The sequence below is a fragment of the Oncorhynchus clarkii genome, chromosome 11 (assembly GCF_045791955.1).
Source record: "Oncorhynchus clarkii lewisi isolate Uvic-CL-2024 chromosome 11, UVic_Ocla_1.0, whole genome shotgun sequence".
Lineage (NCBI taxonomy): Eukaryota > Metazoa > Chordata > Actinopteri > Salmoniformes > Salmonidae > Oncorhynchus > Oncorhynchus clarkii.
The window spans coordinates 10,811,528-10,837,392 of NC_092157.1; the positions used below are offsets into that span (position 1 = coordinate 10,811,528).

Genomic DNA, 25,865 nt, shown 5'->3' on the forward strand with positions numbered 1-25,865 from the left:
GAAGTTTACGTTCACTCCATTAGTATTTGGTAACATTGCCATTTAACTTGGGTTAAACATTTCGGGTAGCCTTCCACAAGCTTCCCACAATAAGTTGGGTTAATTTTGGCCCATTCCTCCTGACAGAGCTGGTGTAGCCGATATAGGACTCGTTCTACTGTGGATATAGATACTTTTTTACCCGTTTCCTCCAGCATCTTCACAAGGTCCTTTGTTGTTGTTCTGGGATTGATTTGCACTTTTCGCACCAAAGTACGTTCATCTCTAGGAGACAGAACGCGTCTCCTCCCTGAGCGGTATGACGGCTGCGTGGTCCCATGGTGTTTATAGTTGCGTACTATTGTTTGTACAGATGAACGTGATACCGTCAGGTGTTTGGAAATTGCTTCCATGGAAATTGCTTCCATGGATGAACTTGTGGAGGTCTACAATTTGGCTGATTTCTTTTGATTTTCCCATTTTTGATTTTCCCCATTTCCCAGTTTGAAGGTAGGCCTTGAAATACAGCCACAGGTACACCTCCAATTGACTCAAATTTGGTCAATTAGCCTATCAAAAGCTTCTAAAGCCATGACATCCTTTTCTGGAATTTTCCAAGCTGGTTAAAGGCACAGTCACCTTAGTGTATGTAAACTTCTGACCCACTAGAATTGTGATTCAGTGAATTATAAGTGAAATAATAAAAAAATACAAATAAATTATGTCCTTGCCGACTTGCCTAAACTATAGTTTGTTAACAAGAAAGGTGTGGAGTGGTTGAAAAACGAGTTTTAATGACTCCAACCTAACTGTATGTAAACTTTCGACTTCAACTGTACATACTGTATTACCTCAATTACCTCATACCCCTGCACATTGACTTGGTACTGGTACTCTTTGCATATAGCTGCATTATTGTATTTGTGTTACTGTTTCCTTTTTTTATTTCGCAAATATTTGTCTTACTTTCTAACTCTGCATTGTTAGGAATGGCCTCGTAAGTAAGCATTTCACTGTCAAGTCTACACCTGTTGTATTCGGTGCATGTGACCAATAACATTTGCTTTGATTTGCACAGCAGTGTTTCATTGTCAGTCTGGTTGTGCAGCAGTGGATGACTCATTTGCTGTCAGATCTGAACGTGTCACACCACACAGGACTGCCAGTATCCAAATCAATTGTCGACTCCGTCCACCAGAACATGCTGCTGTGCAAATCAAATAGAAAGTGGTCTTCAAAATAGCACTATCTGCAGATGAATAACTCTCTCTAAATTTCTTTCCATTTCATTTATTTCCATTACATAACAATAATGTCGAAGGGGGACTTTGAAATGTAGAATTAAGTTTGGGCTTGAGGCTTTGCACTGCGGTTGTCCAAAAAAAAGTATTTAAATAATGCTGAATTAGCTTGAGAAGAAAAAGTTCCAGAGTCAACAGGACCTTTGCACTGTTTATTTGGGTTGTGAAATCACGTAATATGAATCCATCGAGTTGTACAAAGTGTTAATTCCGTGTAAGAAACAGGGTTTACAAATATGTACAGCCCATATATTCACGGTTAAATTAGTTGTCATTTTCATAGATAAGGGAGCGATATATGAAGGTAGATATCACCCCAAATAGATTGTGAGTCTCCTAAATATGTTTCGGTGGATATCTACCTCCATATTGGAGGTTGTACCAAAATGTAACGGTATTTTCCATGCACTAAAACAGCAGTCTGACACATTAAAGCAGTAAGAAAGACAAGCAGCATCAGAATAAAATATACCTTTCTGTATGCTCAACATTTTGGGATAGAGAGAAAGTCCCTATAAGGAAAAAAATAGCAGAAAGTACAGTGAAAAGTTTCTTCACATTCCTGAAGTTTCAATGGAGTTTGGTTGCATTTTAGTAGCAACATGTATATGAAGACTAGAGAGCAAATGATAGAGCATTTGTTTCAGTATATAGCTTAAATTCCAAGTTATAGCAAAATATAAGATTAAACTCTTAAATTGTGCAGAAGAGCAAGTATGCTGTTCTTCAATAATAAGAAAACACCTTCAACCTATTGTGACTGTGAGAGAACTTACCCCCAATGGTAAAATGTAAAAACTAAACAGACAATATTGGTCCTGGTCTACTCGAATGGAGCAAAGGGTTCATAAAGACAAACATACATGTTAACTGACTCTAGAGTTACAGTTTCAACAAAAAGTAAGTCTAAGATATCTCAACTAATATAACATTATAATAACAGAAATTATACTTATTTAGATTATCTTCAGCTCAAAACTATCCCATGGTTTTACATTTTCCTTAAACGTAAATTATTTTTCATTCTTCTAATATGCAAATTAAATAATATTATCAAATTAAATAAATTCTGAATTTAAAACAAAAACCCTTTTGATATTTTCAAAAACAATTTGCTCATATATAATATATTAATTTCCTTCAACTATGCAAACACCTAGATATTTTTCACAATAAATATAGGTGAGTCCATACAAGTACTGTAACATATCATAATTAACATTCATACAAAATAGAATCAAAATGGCAGACACGTTTACAGTATGCATCTCAGTTTGAGTCGGTAGACAGAGATCGTAAACTGGTACCAGAGGTCAACTCCCGTACTGTGATGTAGACTGTTTGTATTCGGAATACACGTAGCACCGTGATGACCCAGAAAAAACACAGGTTTGTCATGGCTTTATACTGTTGGTGGTGATTGTCACATCTGTAAGGGAAAGTAAAGAAGGGAGAAGTTACAGCGTAAAAGACATAGAAAACTGTGCTGTATATCTGGAAATGCGGGTTTTGTTGAGTTAACCTTCATGACACCTACGTTTGAGTGTTAAAGGCAGATTGAGGCTGTGTCCAAGACACACACACACACACACACACACACACACACACACACACACACACACACACACACACACACACAGTAACCTGAAAGTCCATAGGTCTGGACAGATCATGTATCGGCTTTAGTTTAAGTCCTTGAACTCAAGTGCCTGTAGGCCAAAGAGAAGGAGCAGGAACCTATGTGTTTGACAGACACATAAGATGGGTCTGGTGGGTGTGGCTTCCGATGCTTCATGTGTTGGCGTTGCCGGCTGCCGATTGGTTGTCCTCAGCGTGCTTGAACATTAAGATAGAGTTGTAGATCTTGAGGGCAGGGCCGAGTTTTACACTCATGATCTTGACGATGTCGCGCTGGGTCAGCAGCAACAAGGCCTTCCCGTCGATTTGCTGTTGGAAGACAACCAATCAGATTACAGCATGGGTCAACAGCTGATGTGCAGTCAATTGAACCCAGTGAGAGAGGTAAAAAAAATCCCTCTCACTCTCTAAGGGCTACAGATGGCCCTATGTTATATGTCACTATATAGAGTATGAGCAGTTTGATCAGTGGACACTAGTCATACAATTCATATTTAATTTATGAAATGGTAATCAAGTACTTATCAGTTGGATCAGATTGTGATGTCTTGTCCAACGACTAGACATGCCAGTCACAATACACATTTTACATTTGAGTCTTACAATTAGCGCATTCATCTTAAGATAACACATTACATCAAGTACATTTTTCCTCAAAGTATATATCAGCAAATACAGTACTAGTATTTGGGGGGGGCGTGAGAGTTATTTACAATAACTCTTCAAAGAGGTAGGGTTTCACAACTGTGGAGCCTCAACTGGGATTGCTGAAAGAGGGATTTCAACAACCAAGAGACCAGTGGCAAATACTGTAGTCAGATTAGCTGAGGCAAATCAAATATGGCTGTGCTCGGAATGCTAATCACTACCGCTATTAGCTTCCAATTAATTGCTTTGTATTCCAGTGATGTCTCCTTACGTCAGTATAATTCTCAACGCAAACTAACCCTAACCAAACACAGGGGAGGGGGGGAAAAAGAGGGGAATCCATTCCTCTGGGTGTTTTGTTGCAGACAACTGTAACAGCAAAGGCTACTCCGCACGTTTCCCCTCATTTACTTAGCCTTACGGAGGAAGACAAGCCTTAAAACTCTTAGTTGACTCCAGACTGGGAGACTAGAGGAGGTCCAGATGTTGTGTCCTCTTACCTCCTCTTTGAACTGATTGGCTTGTTCATCGCAGCCGGGGAGAGAGTGGATGAAGTCAGCCACCTGGACAAAGACAAGCAGAGGACAGACAGTTTAGCGTCTGGGAGACCGTCTCAATGGCAGGTACAGTTGAAGTCGGAAGTTTACATACACTTAGGTTGGAGTCATTAAAACTCGTTTTTAAACCACTCCACAAATGTCTTGTTAACAAACAATAGTTTGACAAGTCAATTAGAACATCTACTTTGTGCATGACACAAGTAATTTTTCCAACAATTGTTTACAGACAGATTATTTCACTTGTAATTCACTGGATCACAATTCCAGTGGGTCAGAAGTTTACATACACTAAATTGACTGGGCCTTTATTCAGCTTGGAAAATTCCAGAAAATGATCTCATATCTTTAGAAGCTTCTGATATGCTAATTGACCAAATTTGAGTCAATTGGAGGTGTAACTGTGGATGTATTTCAAGGCCTACCTTCAAACTCAGTGCCTCTTTCCTTGACATCATAGAAAATCAAAAGAAATCAGCCAAGACCTCAGAAAAAAAAAATTGAGACCACCACAAGTCTGGTTCATCCTTGGGAGCAATTTCCAAATGCCTGAAGGTACCACGTTCATCTGTACAAACAATAGTACGCAAGTATAAACACCATGGGACCACACAGCCATCATACCGCTCAGGAAGGAGACGTGTTTGGTCTCCTAGAGATGAACGTACTTTGGTGTGAGATGTGCAAATCAATCCCAGAACAACAGCAAAGGACCTTGTGAAGATGCTGGAGGAAACAGGTACAAAAGTATCTATATCCACAGTAAAAACGAGTCCTATATTGACATAACCTGAAAGGCCGCTCAGCAAGCAAGAAGCCACTGCTCTAAAACCGCCATAAAAATGCCAGACTACGGTTTGCAACTGCATATGGGGACAAACATCATACTTTTTGGAGAAATGTCTTGGAGGAAAAAGGGGGATGCTTGCTTGCCAGACAAAGAACACCATCCCAACCGTGAAGCACAGGGGTGGCAGCATCATGTTGTAGGGGTGCTTTGCTGCAGGAGGGACTGGTGCACTTCCCAAAATAGATGGCTTCATGAGGAAGAAAAATTATGTGGATATATTGAAGCAACATCTCAAGACATCAGTGAGGAAGTTAACTTCTTTGGGATAGGGGGCGGTATTTTGACGTCCGGATGAAAAGCGTGCCCAAAGTAAACTGCCTGCTACTCAGGCCCAGAAGCTAGGATATGCATATAATTGGTAGATTTGGATAGAAAACACTCTAAAGTTTCTAAAACTGTTAAAATAATAACCCCGAGGACAAACCATTCCAAAAACTTTTTTTCGTCCTACCACTGATTTCAATGGCTGGGACTTTTATAATAGGGAGAAATCGTGCCTGATTGCAGTTCCTAGGGCTTCCACTAGATGTCAACAGTCTTTAGAAAGAGTTTCAGGCTGGAGTTTGGAAAAATTAGCCAGAAATTGTAGTCTTTCTAGGTGGCTCCCATTTTGGCTGTAGTGTTTCCAAGCGCGTGAATGAGAGCGTGTATTTTGGTATTTTTCTCCGGTAAAGACAATAACGATTCTCTGTCTTAAACGTTATCGTTTATTTGCATATTAGGGTACCTAAGGTGTGATTATAAACATTGATTGACTTGTTTGGATAAGTTTATTTGTAATGTTTGGGATTCATTTTGTATGCATTTTGAAGGAAGGAAACAGAGTGGATTATTGACTGAAGCGTGACAGCTAAACTGAGTTTTTATGGATATAAAGGAGTTTATCAAACACAAATGACCATTTGTAATGTACCTGGGACCTTTTGGAGTGCCAACAGAAGATCTTCAAAAGTAAGGCATATATTATATCGCTATTTCTGACTTTCGTGTCGCAACTTGTGATTTCACTTTTCACTTGCACTTGTGATTTCACCAGCATCACACTGATCCGCAGGAAGTTAAACCTCGGTCGCAAATGGGTCTTCCAAATGGACAATGACCCCAAACATACTTCCAAAGTTGTGGCAAAATGGCTTAAGAACAACAAAGTCAAGGTATTGGATTGGCCATCACAAAGCCCCGACCTCAATCCTATAGAAAATTTGTGGGCAGAACTGAAAAAAAGAGTATGCGAGCAAGGAGGCCTACAAACCTGACTCAGTTACACCAGCTCTGTCAGGAGGAATGGGCCAAAATTAACCCAACTTATTGTGGGAAGGTTGTGGAAGTCTACCCGAAACATCTGACCCAAGTTAAACAATTTAAAGGCAATGTTACCAAGTACCAATTGAGTGAATGTGAACTTCTGACCAACTGGGAATGTGATGAATTCAATAAAAGCTGAAATAAATCACTCTCTCTACTATTATTCTTAAAATAAACTGGTGATCCTAACTGACCTAAGACAGGGAATTTTTACTAGGATTTCAGGAATTGTGAAAAACTGAGTTTAAATGTATTTGGCTACGGTGTATGTAAACTTCTGACTTCAACTGTATCTTGTGTAATTACCATAGTAACACTTTGCTTGAACTCTCCCAGTCATAAGGCCAACATAACATAACATAACATAAGTCATGACTGATCATGACATATGCTATGTCATTCCTTTGAAATTGTTATTTAGGCCTTAAGATGAAGGGTTTCAGTAAATAAAATCAGAGTAAGTGTTGACAGAAAAACAACATAACAGCTATCCCATAATAGCTGATCTCGCTGATGTCATGTTTTTTTTTGCATTCATGCTACATGAGGGTGTGCTAAACAGCTGAGCTATAGGACTGATTATGAAAGAGCAGTTTGGTCAAGTCTCGGACCCTTCAGACCTCACCTCGCTAACACACTGAAATAACACCTCCCAAAATCTATTACCTCAATGTGCATCACTGGCCAGTCCAAAAATAAACACAGATGTCCCTCTCCACTCAGACCCAGGCCCTGTTCTTAAAATGGATCCTTCCTGCCTTGAAGTAATCACCTATCTGACATGACTGGAAGGAAGAGTGCGTTTCAAGAGAATCTGAACAAGGCCACAGTGGCTAGAAGGCACAGCAATTGAATGTCAGTGTTCATAGATGTCAATGGAGCTAGAGGATGCTGTCGCTACAGGTTATGAGTCTGTGGACACCAATAAGGTTTTTCCATCTCTGCTATGCAGAATCGTGAAAATGCAGCATCTGTACATGGCTCCTTGAAGGAACTGGCCAGTAGCCTGTACCGGGTTCAAATACCATACACCATACAATTCCGAGTATGTGCTCCAGTGCTACAAATGCAAATGGCTCAGTAAGCGAAGTGTTTTCGTCAGCCATATTGGCATTGTAAACCTCTCCAGCCAGTGTGTGTTAAAGTGTGGCAGGAGTGGTTCAAGCATTAGAAGCCTGTTACAGTCCTGGGTGCGAGAGCAGCACACTTAGACCAGAGCCTTGGCGAGGCTGGTCCCATGGCAATTTAGTGAGACTCCCAGCACTACTCCCACGGAAGGTGGCACAAGAGGACATTCTCCTCTCCTCCACATCGGCTGCTGACACCCTCTCTTCTTTCGCCCCTTAGGAAAATATGATGGGCTATAATTGGCCTCGCAGGAGTCCAGGCAAAGGGGCCTGAAACATTGACCTTTCCGTTTGAAAGCGCTGCTTTTGAAGAACTTTGACTCTCTCTCTCTTTGATAGAGAGGGGGGTTGTGGGAGTTGAATGCCAGATGGGTTATAGTCATTGTAGTGTCACTGTAGTGGAATGAGTCAATAGATATGATCGGGATCAAGAGTTGGCAGGATAATGAACCCCATGAATGAAAGATTCAGCCTGAGTTTCTAGTACCTTAACTACAGTATGTCCCAGCTGAATGCTGAAAGGAGATGGGAAATGCACAGGACGTACCATCTCAATAGATATGTATGAGAGGGTTGATGAAGATACAGGAGATACTGATGCTCCAGGACTGTGGCTCAGTAGGTAAAAGTGTGATGCTAACAATGCCAAGGCTGTGGGTACAATTCCCAAAAGGATTGTAATATTATTTTTTATATGTTTGCACAGTGCTTTGGATGATAGTGTCTGCTATTACATGGTGCAATGCTAAAACCAATCAATTAGCTACTGGTTAGGTTGGAGAAGTGCTGGCTGATTGGTGATAGTGAACTGTGCCCATTCAGTACTGCTCTTGGCTATCAAGCTATAGGCTTAAGCTATAGAACCTTGGCTAGGGACTTCCTGACTATGAGGGGCATGGGTGAAGTAGGGAAACATCTGTAGGCTGGGGGGGGGGGGGGGGGGGGGGTGTTAGTGGGTGTTACTCAAGCAGTGCTCTTCTCCCTCTAGTCGATCCCTTTACAGTCCTCCTCTCTTTCTCTCTACTGCAATCTCACACCTTCCACTCTGCCAAATCCCCACAACCGCCAAGACAAAACATCCACCTCCGATAAAACTCGATGACATTCTATCCTCCCCCTCTCTGCAGGTTTGCAGGTTGCTGTCATAAGACAAGCCTGGGCCATATTCGGCAGGCACAACACTGAACTTTGCAGATTGAAACGTCCAGAAAAGCCTACGTGATGCCTTATTCTAGACGTCAGAGGGGTGCGTTTGTTCAACGTAATATAGTTATGTTGCATCTTGGATGCTGGGTTTCTTTACTGATTATTTCACATTCACACAGGTAACACAGCTAGCCACCACTCTTCACTGCTTCAGCCCTACCAACCCTACTGCCTTCCCAGGTGACCCCCCTTGCCTCTCATTAGCCAAATCAAACTCTTTGGAGGACAGTAGCCCAAATTACCATTTGTTCATTCAAACTATAACCCTCTTTGAAATTAACGTGATTGGTTATGATGAATAATAACGTTCCCAATATATATCTGAATGTCCCACAACACGTTGCGTTGCTGTTGTGAGTTCAGAGATAGTCTTGGTTACCTCTACTGTAGCATCTCTCTCTTCAATCTGTGCTGTGAGGGCGTCAGATCTTTCTCTCCTCTTCTCTCTTTCCTATCTTCCCTCCTCTCTTTCTTCCCCCTGGTATGCCTCATTGGTGCTCGCATTAGTTGGAAAATACTCAAACCCGTAACACAGGTGTTTGACCTCGTTACCGTTGGAGATGCTCAGTGGCGGCAGCGAGGAGCGGAGAAGGTGTGTGTGTGTGTGTGTGTAGCGAAAGGGGAATAATCACATTAAGTCCGGTAGCCTCATCTCATCAATCAACAGAGATGAAGAGAGAGTGCTTAGCAACCGCAGGAGGATCGTGGCGTTGGCCGTATCGCGCACGCCGTTTAGACGGGTACGTAGGCATGTCAATTAATTCTTAAGAGTGGAGCGGCCTCGCTGAGGGATTCTGATATTTCATTTGAGTCTCGTACTCGAACCAGAGAGGCAAACATCCAAGGATTTTTCTTTTTCTCAAGTGACGGCTGACATTTCAATAGATTTGGATTGATATCAATTTGGCTTGACAAAGCAGGTTTAAACCACAATACAAAGGGACTAAGAAATGATGCTAGTCTGTTCAATAGAGCAGACTGAGGGAACTGCGAGGACTAACCACACCAATAAAATGATTGAAAACATTATTCATACGCCTACACATTACCATTGCATATCTACCACTCTCTCCTTTATGCCCACAATGCATCAACTGTAAACAAACAGTCAAATCTCTGAGTCTATTTACCACGAGGCTCTCTGGTTGCTAGTGTCAAAGTTTACGGTCACACCTGGTTGCTATGGTGATGTGCCTTTGTCAAGCTCATGAAGCCTGATATCAACAGTAGAAGAGAAATGACAGCGTGGAGAGGAGACAGACTGGACAGTACTTTACATGAGGGAGGACGCTGGTTCCTATAAACCCAACTGACAGACAACTGGGTTACATAACAAACGTTCATATAAAGGGAATAATGTTGTCTATAAGTGAACTAAGGGAAAATGGAATCCTTTACACTGCAGCAAGCCACTTGTACAGCAAACTCAACAATACAAGGGCCCGTACAAGGGCTTATAATAACCTATAATAACCTATACAAGGGCCTATAATAACCTGTACAAGATACAATACCAGATGAAGAAACAAACTAAGGTAAGACATCGGCTGAATCTCAAAATCACCCCCCATCCCCTCACCCCTCCATTTGTTTCAGCAAGGAGGTCTATAAACCTGACTCAGTTACACCAGCTCTGTCAGGAGGAATGGGCTTCTGACCAACTGGGAATGTGATGAAATAAATAAAAGCTGAAATAAAATCACTGGGTCTACTATTATTCTGACATTTCACATTCTTAAAATAAAGTGGTGATCTTAACTGACTTAAGACGGGGAATTTTTACTAGGATTAAATGTCAAGAATTGTGAAATACTGAGTTGAAATGTATTTGGCTAAGGTGTATGTAAACTTCCGACTTCAACTGTATGCGAGAGCGTGTAGATGTGTGTGTGCTCTCACCTCATCCACGGTCCAGTGGGCCACGCAGCTGGCCTGCAATCCGGCCACCCCAGGCAGCAGCTTGCAGTGCTGCTCCCAGCACAGGGGTAGGTCCCGTCCGGGTTGAGCCGACATGGCCGACAGGAACACAGACTGGTGGAGGGCCTGCTGCAGGCTATCCAGACTGCTCTCTGGAGGGGGGAAAGAGAGAGGGAGGGTAAACATGTTATTAATGTGTTGCCAATGTGACTGTTAGTGAATGAGTGAGATCACTTTCTTTCTTTCAGAGACAGACAGACAGACAGACAGACAGACAGACAGACAGACAGACAGAGCGAGAGAGTTTTTATTCAAGTGTACAAAACGCACAGTAGTAAAGTCAAGCGACAGGCCTAAGACTTGAGTTATTTTTTCCTTTTGATTTTGCAGTGCATCAACAAACAAAGCATTTTGCTTTCAGCTTCCTTTCCTTATTTTCCAATTTTTTATTAAATTTTTTATTTTACCTTTATTTAACTAGGCAAGTCAGTTAAGACAAATTCAAATTCTTATTTTCAATGATGGCCTAGGAACAGTGGGTTAACTGCCTGTTCAGGGGCAGAACGACAGATTTATACCTTGTCAGCTCGGGGATATGAACTTGCAACCTTTCGGTTACTAGTCCAACGCTCTAACCACTAGGCACCCATAATCTTACATTTCTAATACTCTTATGCCATTGTGCCAAAACAGGGGAGTAAAGGAATAATCCATTACTTAGTCCCTTTTGACAGCACAGTGCAGATGCATCTCTCTTCATTATCCGTAGCACACAGCGGTAGATAAGAAGGATGAAGTGCTCCTGAGTTGTTAGTAGGCCAATGGACTAGGGGATGCACTAATGGTTGTCATGACTGACTGATGAAGAGACCAGCTAAAATGCCCTTTCTATAACCAAGATCCACCATGAGTTTTGGCAGGCAGCACAAAGTGGGGCGAGCTTTGAGTGTGTGTTTGTGTGTGAGTGGGTCTGTGTGTCAGTGTGTGTGTGTGTCAGTATGTATGGGAGAAAGAGTGTGTGTGTGAGTATGTATGGGAGAAAGAGTGTGTGTGTCTCAGTATGTATGGGAGAAAGAGAGTGTGTGTGTGTCTCAGTATGTATGGGAGAAAGAGAGTGTGTGTGTGTCTCAGTGTGTATGGGAGAAAGAGTGTATGTGTGTCTCTCTGTGTCTCTGTTTCTGGGTGTGTGAATGCGTGTTTCAGGTCTGTCTGTCCTGACAGCAGGAACAGGGTCAGATACAGGACATGCTGTTTTTCTTCTAGTTGTCTCCTAGCGATGTCTCAACGGAGCAGAGATGAGTTTGACACGCTTGTCAACTGTGACATTTGTCTAGGTTTGCTGCACCGGTGACCAAATATAACTAAAGTCTTGAGCCTACGCTAAAGGGTTTTTAATAGTTAAAGATGATTATTATGATTAAGATTGAAATCAGTGTGTCATCAGTGTTATATTGCACACAATCATATGGTATAGTGAGGGGATTTCTGTGAGAACTGGAATACATGCAGACAATGTGAACAGATATAGTATCCTTTCGACTGCTTGTCTCAACTAAAATTGCCTTTCTATTGCCTTTCTGTTCTTACCTTTTGAAGCTGTCGTCCAATTACATTTTACGGTGTTGTTTGGTATTATTACGAACAATCTAATAACTTGCATAGACAATGCAATAGATTTGAAGTGCTGTCCAATTAACATGTTTTTTTTTTTTTGTTAGATAATGGCTAAATTACAGTTTAAGGTTCTAAAAAGGTAACAGTATAAAGTCACTTAAATTTGTGGATTTTGAGATGACAAGACCTAATACATTTTTTTTTGTATACAATTATTGTCAATTAAACAACTCTAGAGCTCCATTTAGTTGACTTCCTGCCGACAGCAGACACAGCCACAAACCCTGCCACAGTCTGAATATCACCTCCTTCCTGTTTGTGAAAAAAAACAGGCGCGACACAGAAAGCTTTAATGTCATTACAGGAACACAGGCCTACTTTGATCATACAACTTTGATCATTGTGCCATGGTACAGCGCCCTTAGAGAAAGGAAGTTCATGGCACAGCCCCATAATGGGGAGCGCACAATTACGCCACAACAAAATATAGGGGCGAGAAACTAGACGGGGAACACGGATTGGATCACCTTAGCACAGGGTCTGCAACCTTTATGAATGGAAGAGACATTTTTTTTCCACACACACACAAAAAAAAGGTGTTGAGGGAGCCACACAAGAAATTACAGCCCTTTTCAAGTGCAATAGTGACAATATCTGATATTCAGCACCACGGATAGCAGTCGGATCAAATAAGCATGAAATCTGGCGTTCAGGGTCACAGAGCAGTGAACACAGCGGCAGTCTGGTGAAGTTGCAGGGAGAATTGAATCTCGTGAACATACAGTAAAATATAAGATATGCTGTAGGAGTGATGTTACTTTTTGATTTAAAAACCTACCAATGAAGGAAATATTGTTCTCCAGTGATTCATTGAAACACACACATCAAGTTCCGCAAGAAGCTGATTAACAAAACACAGATTTTATACACAAGTTTCTATAATGCAAAAAGAAGGTTCGATTGTAATCAATATTTATTATAATGCTTTAACTGATAACAAAGTGTCTTGTGTTTCTTTGCTTTTATACATTATTATTGTTATTTTTGATACATTTCAAAAACAGAATAGCAATAAGAGACTGCGATTTGAAGTTGCCACGAGCAGCACTGCACAGATATTGAGATGAGAGAGATGCAAGACTTGGCTCTCACACAGTACTGCGCATGTGCACGGGTTCGCTTCACGCTGTTACAGCATGGTAGCCACGGGACCAAAACAGCAAAGAAGTTGAGCATTGCGCTTCAACGCTCTTAGTTGTTGCATAAATTTACCCAACATGCTGTTCACTTTCTGCATCAATGGCATATCCCTGAGTCTACCTTTAACATGTATTGTCCTGTAGATTGTAACATAGCCCATCTTTCCAAACCCAAATATAATTTTTGTCAATAAATTTAAAAAAATACAAAAATGTGTGTCTTTCGGAGGTGGAAATCTAGCCAGGGAACCACAATGGGCAGTATGCAGCCGACAGCATTTGACCCTCCTATTCTAGAACCAACATCCTCCCCCTGTGTTTTCTACAAATAAAACAATAAGGCGTACCATCACCATGCTATTTGATTGGACGACAGAAGAGATCAAACTGAAAAGGTTTTAATCGATGTGAAAAGAACGCGAACATTATTATGTACGTATTTTTAGACAAACAAATTCAATTACCCTGCCCTATTTTTCTCCATCAAAATAACAAGCTCAGGAGAAAATTGACAACGGTACAGTAGTTACCATGGCAATGTTTCTATCTAAAGCAGGGGCTTTACTGTGTTGCAGTGTTTTGGATCTGTCTGCTTTGTTTCAACGACACACACCCCTCCATCTGAGTGAAACTGCGATTTCCCAGCCTTCAGGCTACGGGGGGAGAGAGAGAGCAGAGGAAAACATAAAGGGCCCCCCCCCTTCCCCCTCCCTCTCCCTGTGGGCATAGCCGAGGAAGCGTCTTGCTCAAATGTTACTGGAGAGAAGAGATGAATTTCAAACGTGTGGAGAGCCAGCAGACAGGAGCACTGGAGATATGTTAATGTCTGGTGGTGTCCATCTTCTGGGGCGGTATAGGAGTGAGGCAGTGAGCTGCAGGGGGACAGAGCAGACATGGTGTGTCTCACTAGGGAGACATCCTGGCTCCAGGGATGGCTTCTCCCTCATTACTAAAACATCTCAACGTGTGTGTGTAATAATAATAATCCAAATTAATGTGTGTGTGTGTGTGTATGTGTGTGTGTGTGTGTTACTGCTAAGAAATAATATCAGACAGCTTGACAACGCGTCAGGAGACTGACACTCCACCGTGTGATAATAATTATAATACAAAATAATAATGTGTGTGTGTGAGAGAGACTGCATAAGAAATACCAGACAGCTTGACAATGCGTCAGAAGACTGACACTCTACCGGTGTCCCATGATCTGTGACAGTAGGACCGTGAAGCCTTGTCAAGTTATTTACGTATTTAAATGATTGAGTGTTCCTGATCGATTTACCGACACCTGAATGCGAGAGTTATGGAGTCCAGTGAACAAGTCAGGGCAGTTTGATTCTGTAATGCTGCGAGCCCCAGGACTTCAAACACTGCGCTAACAGACCAAAAACAAATGGATTTCCTGGCAAACACTTCTTAAAACATTCTGAGAATCCCCCGTGGCGGTTGCATTTTTTCCATCCCCCAGGGAGCATGAAACTCCTGTCAGTACAAAACAGACCGCTGCTACCAAAGCCTGCATGCGTTTGAACCATATACGGACTACCTGCACACCTCCCCCGAGAAACCAATTTGCTTACTGCCGGGTTAGCGCTAGAGCTAACAAAAGCTAATCTAATCTAACGTGTCAGTAACAGCAGACCTCCGGATTCACATTGAAGCACACAAACTACATCCACTATCATGCCCCCAGTGATGAAGGCACTCTTCACTGGATTGATGGTAGCAGCACCGCCAGGAAGAAACCAGAACATTTAGTAATGTTTCGCAGCATTAATGACACGATAACCTCACACTGTGTATTTGAGTGGAACTATTAAATCATGAATAGTAGAATAAGATAAGATATTTGTTTTGAAAATGCTTTGATGTTACTTATGATAAATTAGATGGATTCCTATGGTTATTAGTAAGCATAATCAATTGTGATGGAGTTAATGATAAACCGCCATTCCATCTTCAATTTTTTTTTTTTTTTTTTTACAACGTAAGTGGGAAAGCCTAAAAAGAGTCTTTACATCCTCAGCTCATACGGTTTCAAAATGTCACGGACCAGTGGAGTCTACCGACGTTGGGGATGTCCTCTGCAGTTAAGGACCACATCTGACCCATGTCCATGTTCGAGGAGAATACAGTGGATGTACAGAAGTTTAATTATCACTGTCCAGACCTGGGATAACTATAGTTTTATGCTTTGTTGAAAGCAACTAATTTTCCAGGGGAACAAATAGTAACTTTGGAGGTGACTAAAAACTAATTGAATACAGATCTCTGAAAGTGTCTACTTTTCAAAACAGATCTCTGAAGTGAATACTTTTCTAAACTATTTGAATACAGATCTCAGGAAGTGACTACTTTTCTGAAACTATTGGATTGGCTGCCTTCAACTTATGGCAGGGCTACATTTGGAACTGCATGTTGAAGATAGAAACATCATGAATAGAGAACATACAATCTCCTATACTATTCCACTCTATTTGACAATCATATTTGAGCTACACAATATATTTTTTACATATACAGTGTACTAGACTAATTCAAATGTAATGGTTGTAGTTTTTGTTTCTTCAAATATTATTAGTTTTTTTGAGACATGGAGTTGAAACTATTTAAAACTTCATTTGACTACCTTGAGTATTTGAAAAGTTGGTATTTTCAAATAAACTACAAAATATAACTATTTTCTGCCAAGGTATGCCACAGTCATCTCTGTTAAATCCATCTCTGCTCCTCCTCCAACTTGCTCACAAAACAGGCCTGATCGGTCATTACAATGGAAGAGAGGGAAGAAGAATCCATTCTGCCATGTGCTTCAGCCAATATACAGCAGTGCCCGTGGCTTCATATTGTCAGTCAAAATTCAAATGGCTCTTAACCACAGTTCTGAAAGGCTGCGTCGCTGAAGACTCATGTGCGGATGATAAGTAATAATGTGAAGGTGGTATAACTGAAGGTTGAATGAAGGTTGAATGAAGGTTGAAAGTCTTCAAGTGACACAAAGGGAAGACCTCCAAACAGCAGCACCTCAAATACAGATTGGCATTAATAAATAACTCACCTCATAAAAATACATTTCTTGTGTTGTTTTCCTTTAAATATGAAACTGATGATGCAACAATGAATAACAAATGATGGGTGCTCCTCTTTCCACTGGGATTCTCTGCCTCTAACCCTATTACAGGGGCTGAGTCACTGGCTTACTAGGGCTCTTTCATACCGTCCCTAGGACGGGTGCGTCACTTGAGTGGGTTGAGTCACTGATGTGATCTTCCTGTCTGGGTTGGCGCCCCCCCCAAAGCTGTGCTTTGGCAAAGTGGGTGGGGTTATATCCTTCCTGTTTGGCCCTGTCCGGGGGTGTCCTCGGTTGGAGCCACAGTGTCTCCTGACCCCTCCTGTCTCAGCCTCCAGTATTTATGCTGCAGTAGTTTATGTATCGGGGGGCTAGGGTCAGTTTGTTATATCTGGAGTACTTCTCCTGTCCTATCCGGTGTCCTGTGTGAATTTAAGTATGCTCTCTCTAATTCTCTCTTTCTCTCTTTCTTTCTCTCTCTCTCTCGGAGGACCTGAGCCCTAGGACCATGCCTCAGGACTACCTGACATGATGACTCCTTGCTGTCCCCAGTCCACCTGGCCGTGCTGCTGCTCCAGTTTCAACTGTTCTGCCTGTGATTATTATTATTTGACCATGCTGGTCATTTATGAACATTTGAACATCTTGGCCATGTTCTGTTACAATCTCCACCCGGCACAGCCAGAAGAGGACTGGCCACCCCGCATAGCCTGGTTCCTCTCTAGGTTTCTTCCTAGGTTTTGTCCTTTCTAGGGAGTTTTTCCTAGCCACCGTGCTTCTACACCTGCATTGCTTGCTGTTTGGGGTTTTAGGCTGGGTTTCTGTACAGCACTTTGAGATATCAGCTGATGTACGAAGGGCTATATAAATACATTTGATTTGATTTGCTGCGACCAAATGACTTTAAAGCTCAATATTCACCGCGAAACAGGAGTGAAAAACATGATTTGTGTTTTATATATATATATATATACACATAAATAAAAGATAATCATAATCATGATAAGAGCTAGAAAAGACAGCCTGAAATGTCAACCTGTTTTGGTGGGATTGTTTTGGACTGCCTGATGACATCATCAGGTGGTAAATTGGTTGTTAGATCAACAAGAGAGCTCCATACCTCTTTGCCAATAACAGCTAGTTTTCCCCACTCCTAGACAGTCCTAGCAAAATTCTTGCTTGCTATTTTTGTTTGTTTTCAATTAAAATGGTCAAAAACAAATCACAGTAAGTTTTTGTTACCCAGAAATGATTTGATATTGATATCTCATATAGAGAGGCAATGCAAACAGTTAACGCTTTTGAAGACAGTATCGTTATATTACATATGCAACCATTTGCATATACCATGGCCAGCATGTAGCCCCAAGGGATCTGCATCCGCTGTGTAACAGCATTGATCTTTCTTATTTTCTACAAAGAAACACTGCCAACTGTAGATTCATTGCCGAGTCATTGGCTGGTTCCAGGTGATTAATCATTGGTAGTACTCTGGGTCGTTTATAAAATGTTATAAGAAAATAAAACAAAGTAAAGTGGCCTGTACTGTGATTGTGATGTGAGCTATTATACACATGTAGATACGTTACTCGTCTAGACCTGAACACAAGCACGCTTCAAACTAAGAAGCAGAGGTCATCATATTCAGCTATTTTGTCCTTCAAATCGGTGTCCAGAATTTTTACAAGCAGGATAATGAGATAATAGCCACAGCTGAAAATAAAAGATCTGCTCATCGTGCTGCGCATGACTCATCGTTGAGCAGCGTCTGAGAGCCATTGTGTGTGTGTGTGTGTGTGTGTGTGTGTGTGTGTGTGTGTTCTGAGTGGCCAGCTGGGACATTGTGACCCTGCATGCTCCTCAGGGGAAGCAGATCAGACGTGTATGTGAAGTGAAGATGCTCCGTCGCCCTCTGTGGGTCCCGCTGGGTCCTCTCAGCTGGGTACTGGGGTCCCGTGAGACGGCCCTGTCACATATTACACACACTGTGGTGCTGGCTGAGGCCTCCAGCTATACTCTAGTTCAGGGCTCTCCAACCCTGAGTGCTACAGTGCAACCCTAATCTAGCACACCCAATTCTAATAATTAGCTGGTTGATAAACTGAATCAGGTTAGTTACAACTTGGGTTGGACGCAAAAACCTACAGGATGGTAGCTCTCCAGGAACAGGGTTGGAGAGCCCTGCGTCTAGCTGCTAGAGGCTGGGCAGAGAGAGAGAGAGTAGAGAGGGATAGTTTTGTGCCAGCCTGCCAGGCAGCACCAGTGGAATCCTAGGTTTGCTACCACCGCATTGCTAGCAGGCACATACAGAGAGACCCGGGATACAAATGCCATGGCAATGGTCACAGCGTATTATATGGGAGACTACGGGAGACTGGCGGCTTGTCAAGGCTGTTTTTTGTATGCATAGGTCTGTGCCTCCCCAGGCAAAGGAGTCAAATTGTGCCTCACCAGGCAAAGGAGTGCCGCTGTGCCTCCCCAGGCAAAGGAGTGCCGCTGTGCCTCCCCAGGCAAAGGAGTGCCGCTGTGCCTCCCCAGGCAAAGGAGTGCCGCTGTGCCTCCCCAGGCAAAGGAGTGCCGCTGTGCCTCCCCAGGCAAAGGAGTGCCGCTGTGCCTCCCCAGGCAAAGGAGTGCCGCTGTGCCTCCCCAGGCAAAGGAGTGCCGCTGTGCCTCCCCAGGCAAAGGAGTCCCGCTGTGCCTCCCCAGGCAAAGGAGTCCCGCTGTGCCTCCCCAGGCAAAGGAGTCCCGCTGTGCCTCCCCAGGCAAAGGAGTCCCGCTGTGCCTCCCCAGGCAAAGGAGTCCCGCTGTGCCTCCCCAGGCAAAGGAGTCCCGCTGTGCCTCCCCAGGCAAAGGAGTCCCGCTGTGTCTCCCCAGGCAAAGGAGTCCCGCTGTGCCTCCCCAGGCAAAGGAGTCAAGCTGTGCCTCCACAGGGAATGGGTCACTCTGAGTAGCTAATACAACGATGAATGGCTATGTAGGTCTCGTATGGCTAAGTTGGTAGAGCATGGTGCTTGCAAAGTCAGGCTTGTGGGTTCGTTTCCCACGGGGGACCAGTACAAAAAAAGTTTGAAAAAATAATGAAAATGTATGAACTCTACTGTAAGTCGCTCTGGATAAGAGTGGCGTCTGCTAAATGACTAACATGTATTATGGTGAATCACACACAAACATCGTCATGATTATACACACAAAGCAGCAGTGAAAAAACAAAGTTATTTTGACTGAAAAATGTTTCTTCAGAAAATGTATTCAAGAATGACAGCAAACGACAGACAGCGAAATATGCCAGCTTTTCTTCCAACAAACTGCTGCGTATCCTCAAAATGCAATCCTTAAGGATATTGGTGTTTCAACTCAATGAGATATCACCTCAGCCAAGTGCCATCTTTAAAAGTGGCCTCTGTTGCAAATGGGGAATGACTTGATGAATTGGACCCAGGTCCTCTGTCCAAGTCTGGAAGGTAGGAAAATAAAAGGTTGAAATATGTGCTCGTCTCACTCTCTCAGTGGGGTTGCCTGCAAGGCCCGAGGCCAGCCTACAGTCGTGGCCAAAAGTTTTGAGAATGACACAAATATTAATTTTCACAGTCTGCTGCCACAATTTGTATGATGGCAATTTGCATATACTCCAGAATGTTATGAAGAGTGATCAGATGAATTGCAATTAATTGCAAAGTCCCTCTTTGCCATGCAAATGAACTGAATCCCCCCCAAATATTTCCACAGCATTTCAGCCCTGCCACAAAAGGACCAGCTGACATCATGTCAGTGATTCTCTCGTTAACACAGGTGTGAGTGTTGACGAGGACAAGGCTGGAGATCGCTCTGTCATGATGATTGAGTTCGAATAACAGACTGGAAGCTTCAAAAGGAGGGTGGTGCTTGGAATCATTGTTCTTTCTCTGTCAACCATGGTTACCTGCAAAGAAACACGTGCAGTCATCATTGCTTTGCACAAAAAGGGCTTCACAGGCAAGGATATTGCTGCCAGTAAGATTGCACCTAAATCAAACATTTATCAGATCATCAAGAACTTCAAGGAGAGTGGTTCAATTGTTGTGAAGAAGGCTTCATGGCACCCAAGAAAGTCCAGCAAGCGCCAGGACCATCTCCTAAAGTTGATTCAGCTGCAGGATCGGGGCACCACCAGTACAGAGCTTGCTCAGGAACGGCAGCAGGCAGGTGTGAGTGCATCTGTACGCACAGTGAGGCGAAGACTTTTGGAGGATGGCCTGGTGTCAAGAAGGGCAGCAAAGAAGCCACTTCTCTCCAGGAAAAACATCAGGGACAGACTGATATTCTGCAAAAGGTACAGGGATTGGACTGCTGAGGACTGGGGTAAAGTCATTTTCTCTGATGAATCCCCTTTCCGATTGTATGGGGAATCCGGAAAAAAGCTTGCCTGGAGAAGACAAGGTGAGCGCTACCATCAGTCCTGTGTAATGCCGACAGTAAAGCATCCTGAGACCATTTATGTGTGGGGTTGCTTCTCAGCCAAGGGAGTGGGCTCACTCACAATTTTGCCTAAGAACACAGCAATGAACAAAGAATGGTACCAACACATCCTCTGAGAGCAACTTCTCCCAACCATCCAGGAACAGTTTGGTGACAAACAATACCTTTTCCAGCATGATGGAGCACCTTGCCATAAGGCAAAAGTGATAACTAAGTGGCTCGGGAACAAAACATTGATATTTTAGGAAACTCCCCAGGCCTTAATCCCATTGAGAACTTGTGGTCAATCCTCAAGAGGCGGGTGGACAAACAAAACCCCACAAATTCTGACAATCTCCAAGTATTGACTATGCAAGAATGGGCTGCCATCAGTCAGGATGTGACCCAGAAGTTAATTGACAGCATGCCAGGGCGAATTGCAGAGGTCTTGAAAAAGAAGGGTCAACACTGCAAATATTGACTCTTTGGATCAACTTCATGTATGTCAAGAAAAGCCTTTGACACTTATGAAATACTTGTAATTATACTTCAGTATTCCATAGTAACATCTGACAAAAATATCTGAAGACACTGAAGTAGCAAACTTTGTGAAAACTAATGTGTGTCATTCTCAAAACTTTTGGCCACGACTGTACAACAGTGGATATACATGCAGTTTGGCCCCTTCAGGCAGCTCCTAAACGGAGCGACAAATTCAAAACCTAGTTCATCAAATGAATTACTCCCACATACATGATTGACTCTGCAAGTTTATAGTCAACGTTTCCACTGATTTTTCCCCCCAAGCAAACACAGACTCAAGCCGTTGGGCTATTTGAAGTTGCACCTGGCTTAACAGAGAGACCATCTGTACACTTGTCTGTTTGAATGAGGCCGTCTGTACAATTACAATGCTGAATAAAGTGAGTTTGTACCCTCAACAAGCCATAACAAGTCCCTTTCTGAGTGGGATGAAACCTTTGTGTGCCAAGCCCAGATCCAGCTTAAATAGCCTACAAAAAAACATGAGCTCTCATTTATCAGCTTGGGAAATCTACTTAAAAAACAAAAAAATGACTCGACAAAATATCTAAGATGAAAATACAGCAATAGTGAGTGAACACTTCCAATTAGCCACTTGCTTTTTGGAAATTACATCTGTAGTCATGGTACATTATGAACTGACTGGTTCCTTTAAGAATGTACTCTTAGTGAGTTGTGACACATCCCCTCAACACAGCAATTCCCCAGGGATATCACGTTCCATAAATGCCCTGAAAGGCACTTTGGAGTCTAGTGTACCTTGGGGTCTGAAATGATTGACATCCTAGATAAAGACGAGTTATAATGACTGTACAAAATCAATAATTAAAATACTGAGCTATTTTGTATGCCCAAAGAAAATTGTTTTCTAGTAACTCAATTGCTCAGAGAAAAACTGTTACTGTCTATTTGTGCAAATCAACTAAACTAAAAACTAGACATGCTAACCTCTGACCTTTAACAATAACTGGGGAGGTTAGCATGTCTTGGGGATATGGTCTTTGTGTGAATAATTTTGGACCCCGCTATATATCTAGGGGCATTGATCAGTTTAGAATGGTGTCACCATACATTTTTCAGCAGTGTCTCTGAAATGCTTTTGTCTCGATCGATCTTTCTTGATTGTTTTTTTTGTCACAGTCTTCAACCTGTTACTGTCAGTCCTTGTCCTTTCATTCATCATGACGATAGAGAAAAACAAAAGGGTATCAAAAGGATTTCTCCACCTTTTGTTGCCGTCCATAAATATGTTAAATGAACAACCACTTGACTTGACTTGAGTTGCTGAGAGTCATTAAATTAATATTTACCAGAGAGCCTGAAGCAAGGCTTCCAAAATGCATGAGCAGTTCTGAGAAAACACAATGAATCATTCAGCTTAGCAGAAAGACTCGTCGGCAGGTGGGAGAAGAGAAATATCCCTATTTCACAAGATACGTAGGCTTTTTTAACCCCCTGCATTGTATTAACCAGCATGGGAAGTTTATAGAGGGTCACGAGAACCGTCAGTGACTACTTGATGTGCGTCTTTCTTAACTTCTATTCAAAGGCTTCATCTAAATTGAGGCGCTGCCTACCGCCAAAAATATGGCTAAGGAGTCCGGAAACGAGGAAGGGAACGACATACAATAGGATCACGACTAAAATAACTTCACCTATAAAACATCGTTGTCTCATCATCATCCTCCATAGTGTAGTTGATGACTTGCCAGGTATCCATGGAATAACACTGTTAATCTGTTTAAGAAAGAACATGGAGGAGGAGGAGTAGAAGCAATTCAATTAAATGTGGCTAGCTGAGGGGCATGGTTAGCATTAAGACACTAAACCTAATGACATGCAATCATACATCCAGGTACCAAAATGACTCATTCATTTGACAATGACTGAATTGCATATTAGTACTGAATGGTGCCAATTCCAACATTCATAATTCTGAACATTGTTGATAATTTACGAGGTAACGGTTGTAAATAAATCCTACATTATTTGGAGTGACAAGACTTTGAATGATTCAGTCTGGTCAAGTCTCCTCTCTTTTAATACTCACTCACCTCTTAATAGGTAAATTAATGCACTAATTAAATGGACTCATTAACTGATTGGATCAAGAACTGACATTTCGAGATCAGGACGTGAGAAAAGGGCACAGAGCAAGAATGTCCTGCCCTGTAATACCAGTCAAGTGAAAGTGACAAATGTCACCTGAGAGATCCTTCAGACAAAATGTATGGGTTGCTACTTTGAGAATCTTTCACTTTGATCTACAACTAATTGATAGATGGCGTTGGGGAACTAACACACCCAGAAAGAAACACTGGGAAGGGAGAGATTGATGGACACACTGATTAATAGGCACCAGCTCATGAACTAAAACTCTGTTGGGTGCTTTAACAAATGACATTCACTTGATGACGCATGCTTACCTTTGTCAATAACATAGCTTTTTAACCAAATTTGTTTCTCAAGCCCCAAAACTGGTGTCCCTGAACAACAGATATGAACGTTAATGATTTGAGGGATGCTTGAGGGGGGAGGAAAATGTGTCAAGAAACAGAGTATTTGAATATTGGGGCATCTACAAACTCAGTCAACCAAAGTTAACAACATATCTGCTATTGGGGCTCCTGAGTGGCGCAGCGGTCTAAGGCACTGCGTCTCAGGGCTAGAAACATCATTACAGACACTGGTTCGATTCCAAGCTGTATCACAATCGGCTGTGGTTGGGAGTCCCGTAGGGCGGTGCACAATTGGCCAAACGTCGTCCGGGTTAGGGCTCGGCCGGGGTAGGCCGTCATTGTAAATAAGAATTTGTTCTTAACTGACTTGCCTAGTTAAATAAAGGTTAAATAAATAAAAGTGGACCTGCTATTCTGTTCTACTAATTGCTAGAACAATGCAGTCTACATACACTGAGTGTACAAAACATAATAAACAGCTGCTCTTTCCATGGCAGACTGACCAGGTGAATCTAGGTGAATGGTAGTCGGTGCCAAGCACACCGGTTTGAATGTGTCAAGAACTGCAATGCTGCTAGTTTTTTCACGCCCAACAGTTTCCCGTGTGTGTCAAGAATGGTCCACACACAAAAGAACATCCAGCCAACTTGACACAACTGTGGGAACCTTCGGAGTCAACACGGGCCAGCATTCCTCTGGAACGCTTTTGACACCTTGTAGAGTCCCCATGCCCCGACAAATTGAGGCTATTTTGAGGGCAATAGGGGAGGAAACTCATTATTAAGAAGGGCTAATGAAAGGATCATTTGGCAGAGTTTGTTGCCCCACTCAAGATCCAGGACTAAACCTTGGATAACTGTTCTTTGGACAGGGGCCAGACATAACTAATCATAAATAGACATTTTATTATTGTCACTGCCAAGTCACAAAGGGGGTTTCAGAACTTAAACACGTTACCCTCTCTGCTGATAGGTCCTCATCAGTTAACTGGATTCAACAGACATGGATATTATCGTTGTGACATGTGTTGATTATTATGGGCTAGCTAGCCCATCAGGGGTTTGGCTGTAACTGCCATTGGACAGACTGACAGACAGTAAGGGGGAAACGCAGACTTCCTCGCCATTTCACTTCTATGTAGTTGGAGTCAGATGAGAACAGTGACACACTCTGTTCCTATCTACACCTTCACTCCAGTTCCCGTAGCACATCTTTCAACAGCAACCCAGGTTCTTCCTCCCTCAGCTCAGAGCACTTACAAAACAAGATGAAATGAAAGCCACAGCCCCTCGATCCCTGGAGATGATGATGACGACAACGTTGATAATGATGCGTTTTTTACTAAACGTGGCCCAAAGGACATCAAGCTGGCTGTAATTCTGAGGCTGCTCTGTGGCCTGTAGATTTGCATAATGTATTCCTGTGGTTTCTACATGAGGGCTCAGTTCTGGGCTTTGATGCAAAGGACAGGGCCTGATGGGATCGTAGTCTCCACCTTTTATCTAGGCTAAATGCAGGCTAAACTGGAGAATGGAGGAGACAGCCTCCACAAAGAAGTGAAACAAGATGCCGCAGACATGTTGAGGTTTACAATTACTGCAGACCGAGCAATTGACTGTAATGAACATGATGGGAGAGAGAGCTGGTTTCAAGCGCAGGGCGCAGCTAGTGTTTATTTGTAAAGGACCACAGGAGGAGGCAGGTAGCTGGGTCCAGGGGCAGGCAGAAGGTCATACACAGGAGGAGGCAGGTAGCTGGGTCCAGGGGCAGGCAGAAGGTCATACACAGGGGGTCCAAAAAGGCAACAGTACAGGCAGGGAAGAGGCTAGTAACATCGTCCGGGAGATCAGGCAATAGGTTGATAACAGGAAATCTGATAGGCTAAAGTACAGGCAGGGAATAGGCAAACGGCATCGTTAGTGAGACAGGCCAAAACTGTCATACATGGGAGGATTAAATTATGGGAAAACCAGAGCTCCCGAATAGAAGTGTGTCACAAAACAAACAATACTTACAAT

The 25,865-nt window shown here is 42.6% G+C and overlaps 1 protein-coding gene across 6 annotated transcripts in view; it reads right to left on the reverse strand.

The window, feature by feature from the left end:
- Positions 1-1,420: 1,420 nt before the first annotated feature.
- Positions 1,421-25,865, reverse strand: part of LOC139420192 (lethal(3)malignant brain tumor-like protein 4) — a 125,535-nt gene continuing 101,090 nt past the window's right edge. For 5 of the 6 annotated variants that reach the window (XM_071170008.1, XM_071170009.1, XM_071170010.1 and 2 more), the window contains 3 exons: positions 10,511-10,680; positions 4,067-4,129; positions 1,421-3,227 (listed from right to left, as the gene is read on the reverse strand). In XM_071170008.1, the coding sequence (XP_071026109.1) occupies positions 3,072-3,227; positions 4,067-4,129; positions 10,511-10,680 (389 nt within the window). In that variant the 3' untranslated portion in view covers positions 1,421-3,071. The remainder of the gene's footprint in view (positions 3,228-4,066; positions 4,130-10,510; positions 10,681-25,865) is intronic. The other variant, XR_011635476.1, reaches the window with a different exon arrangement.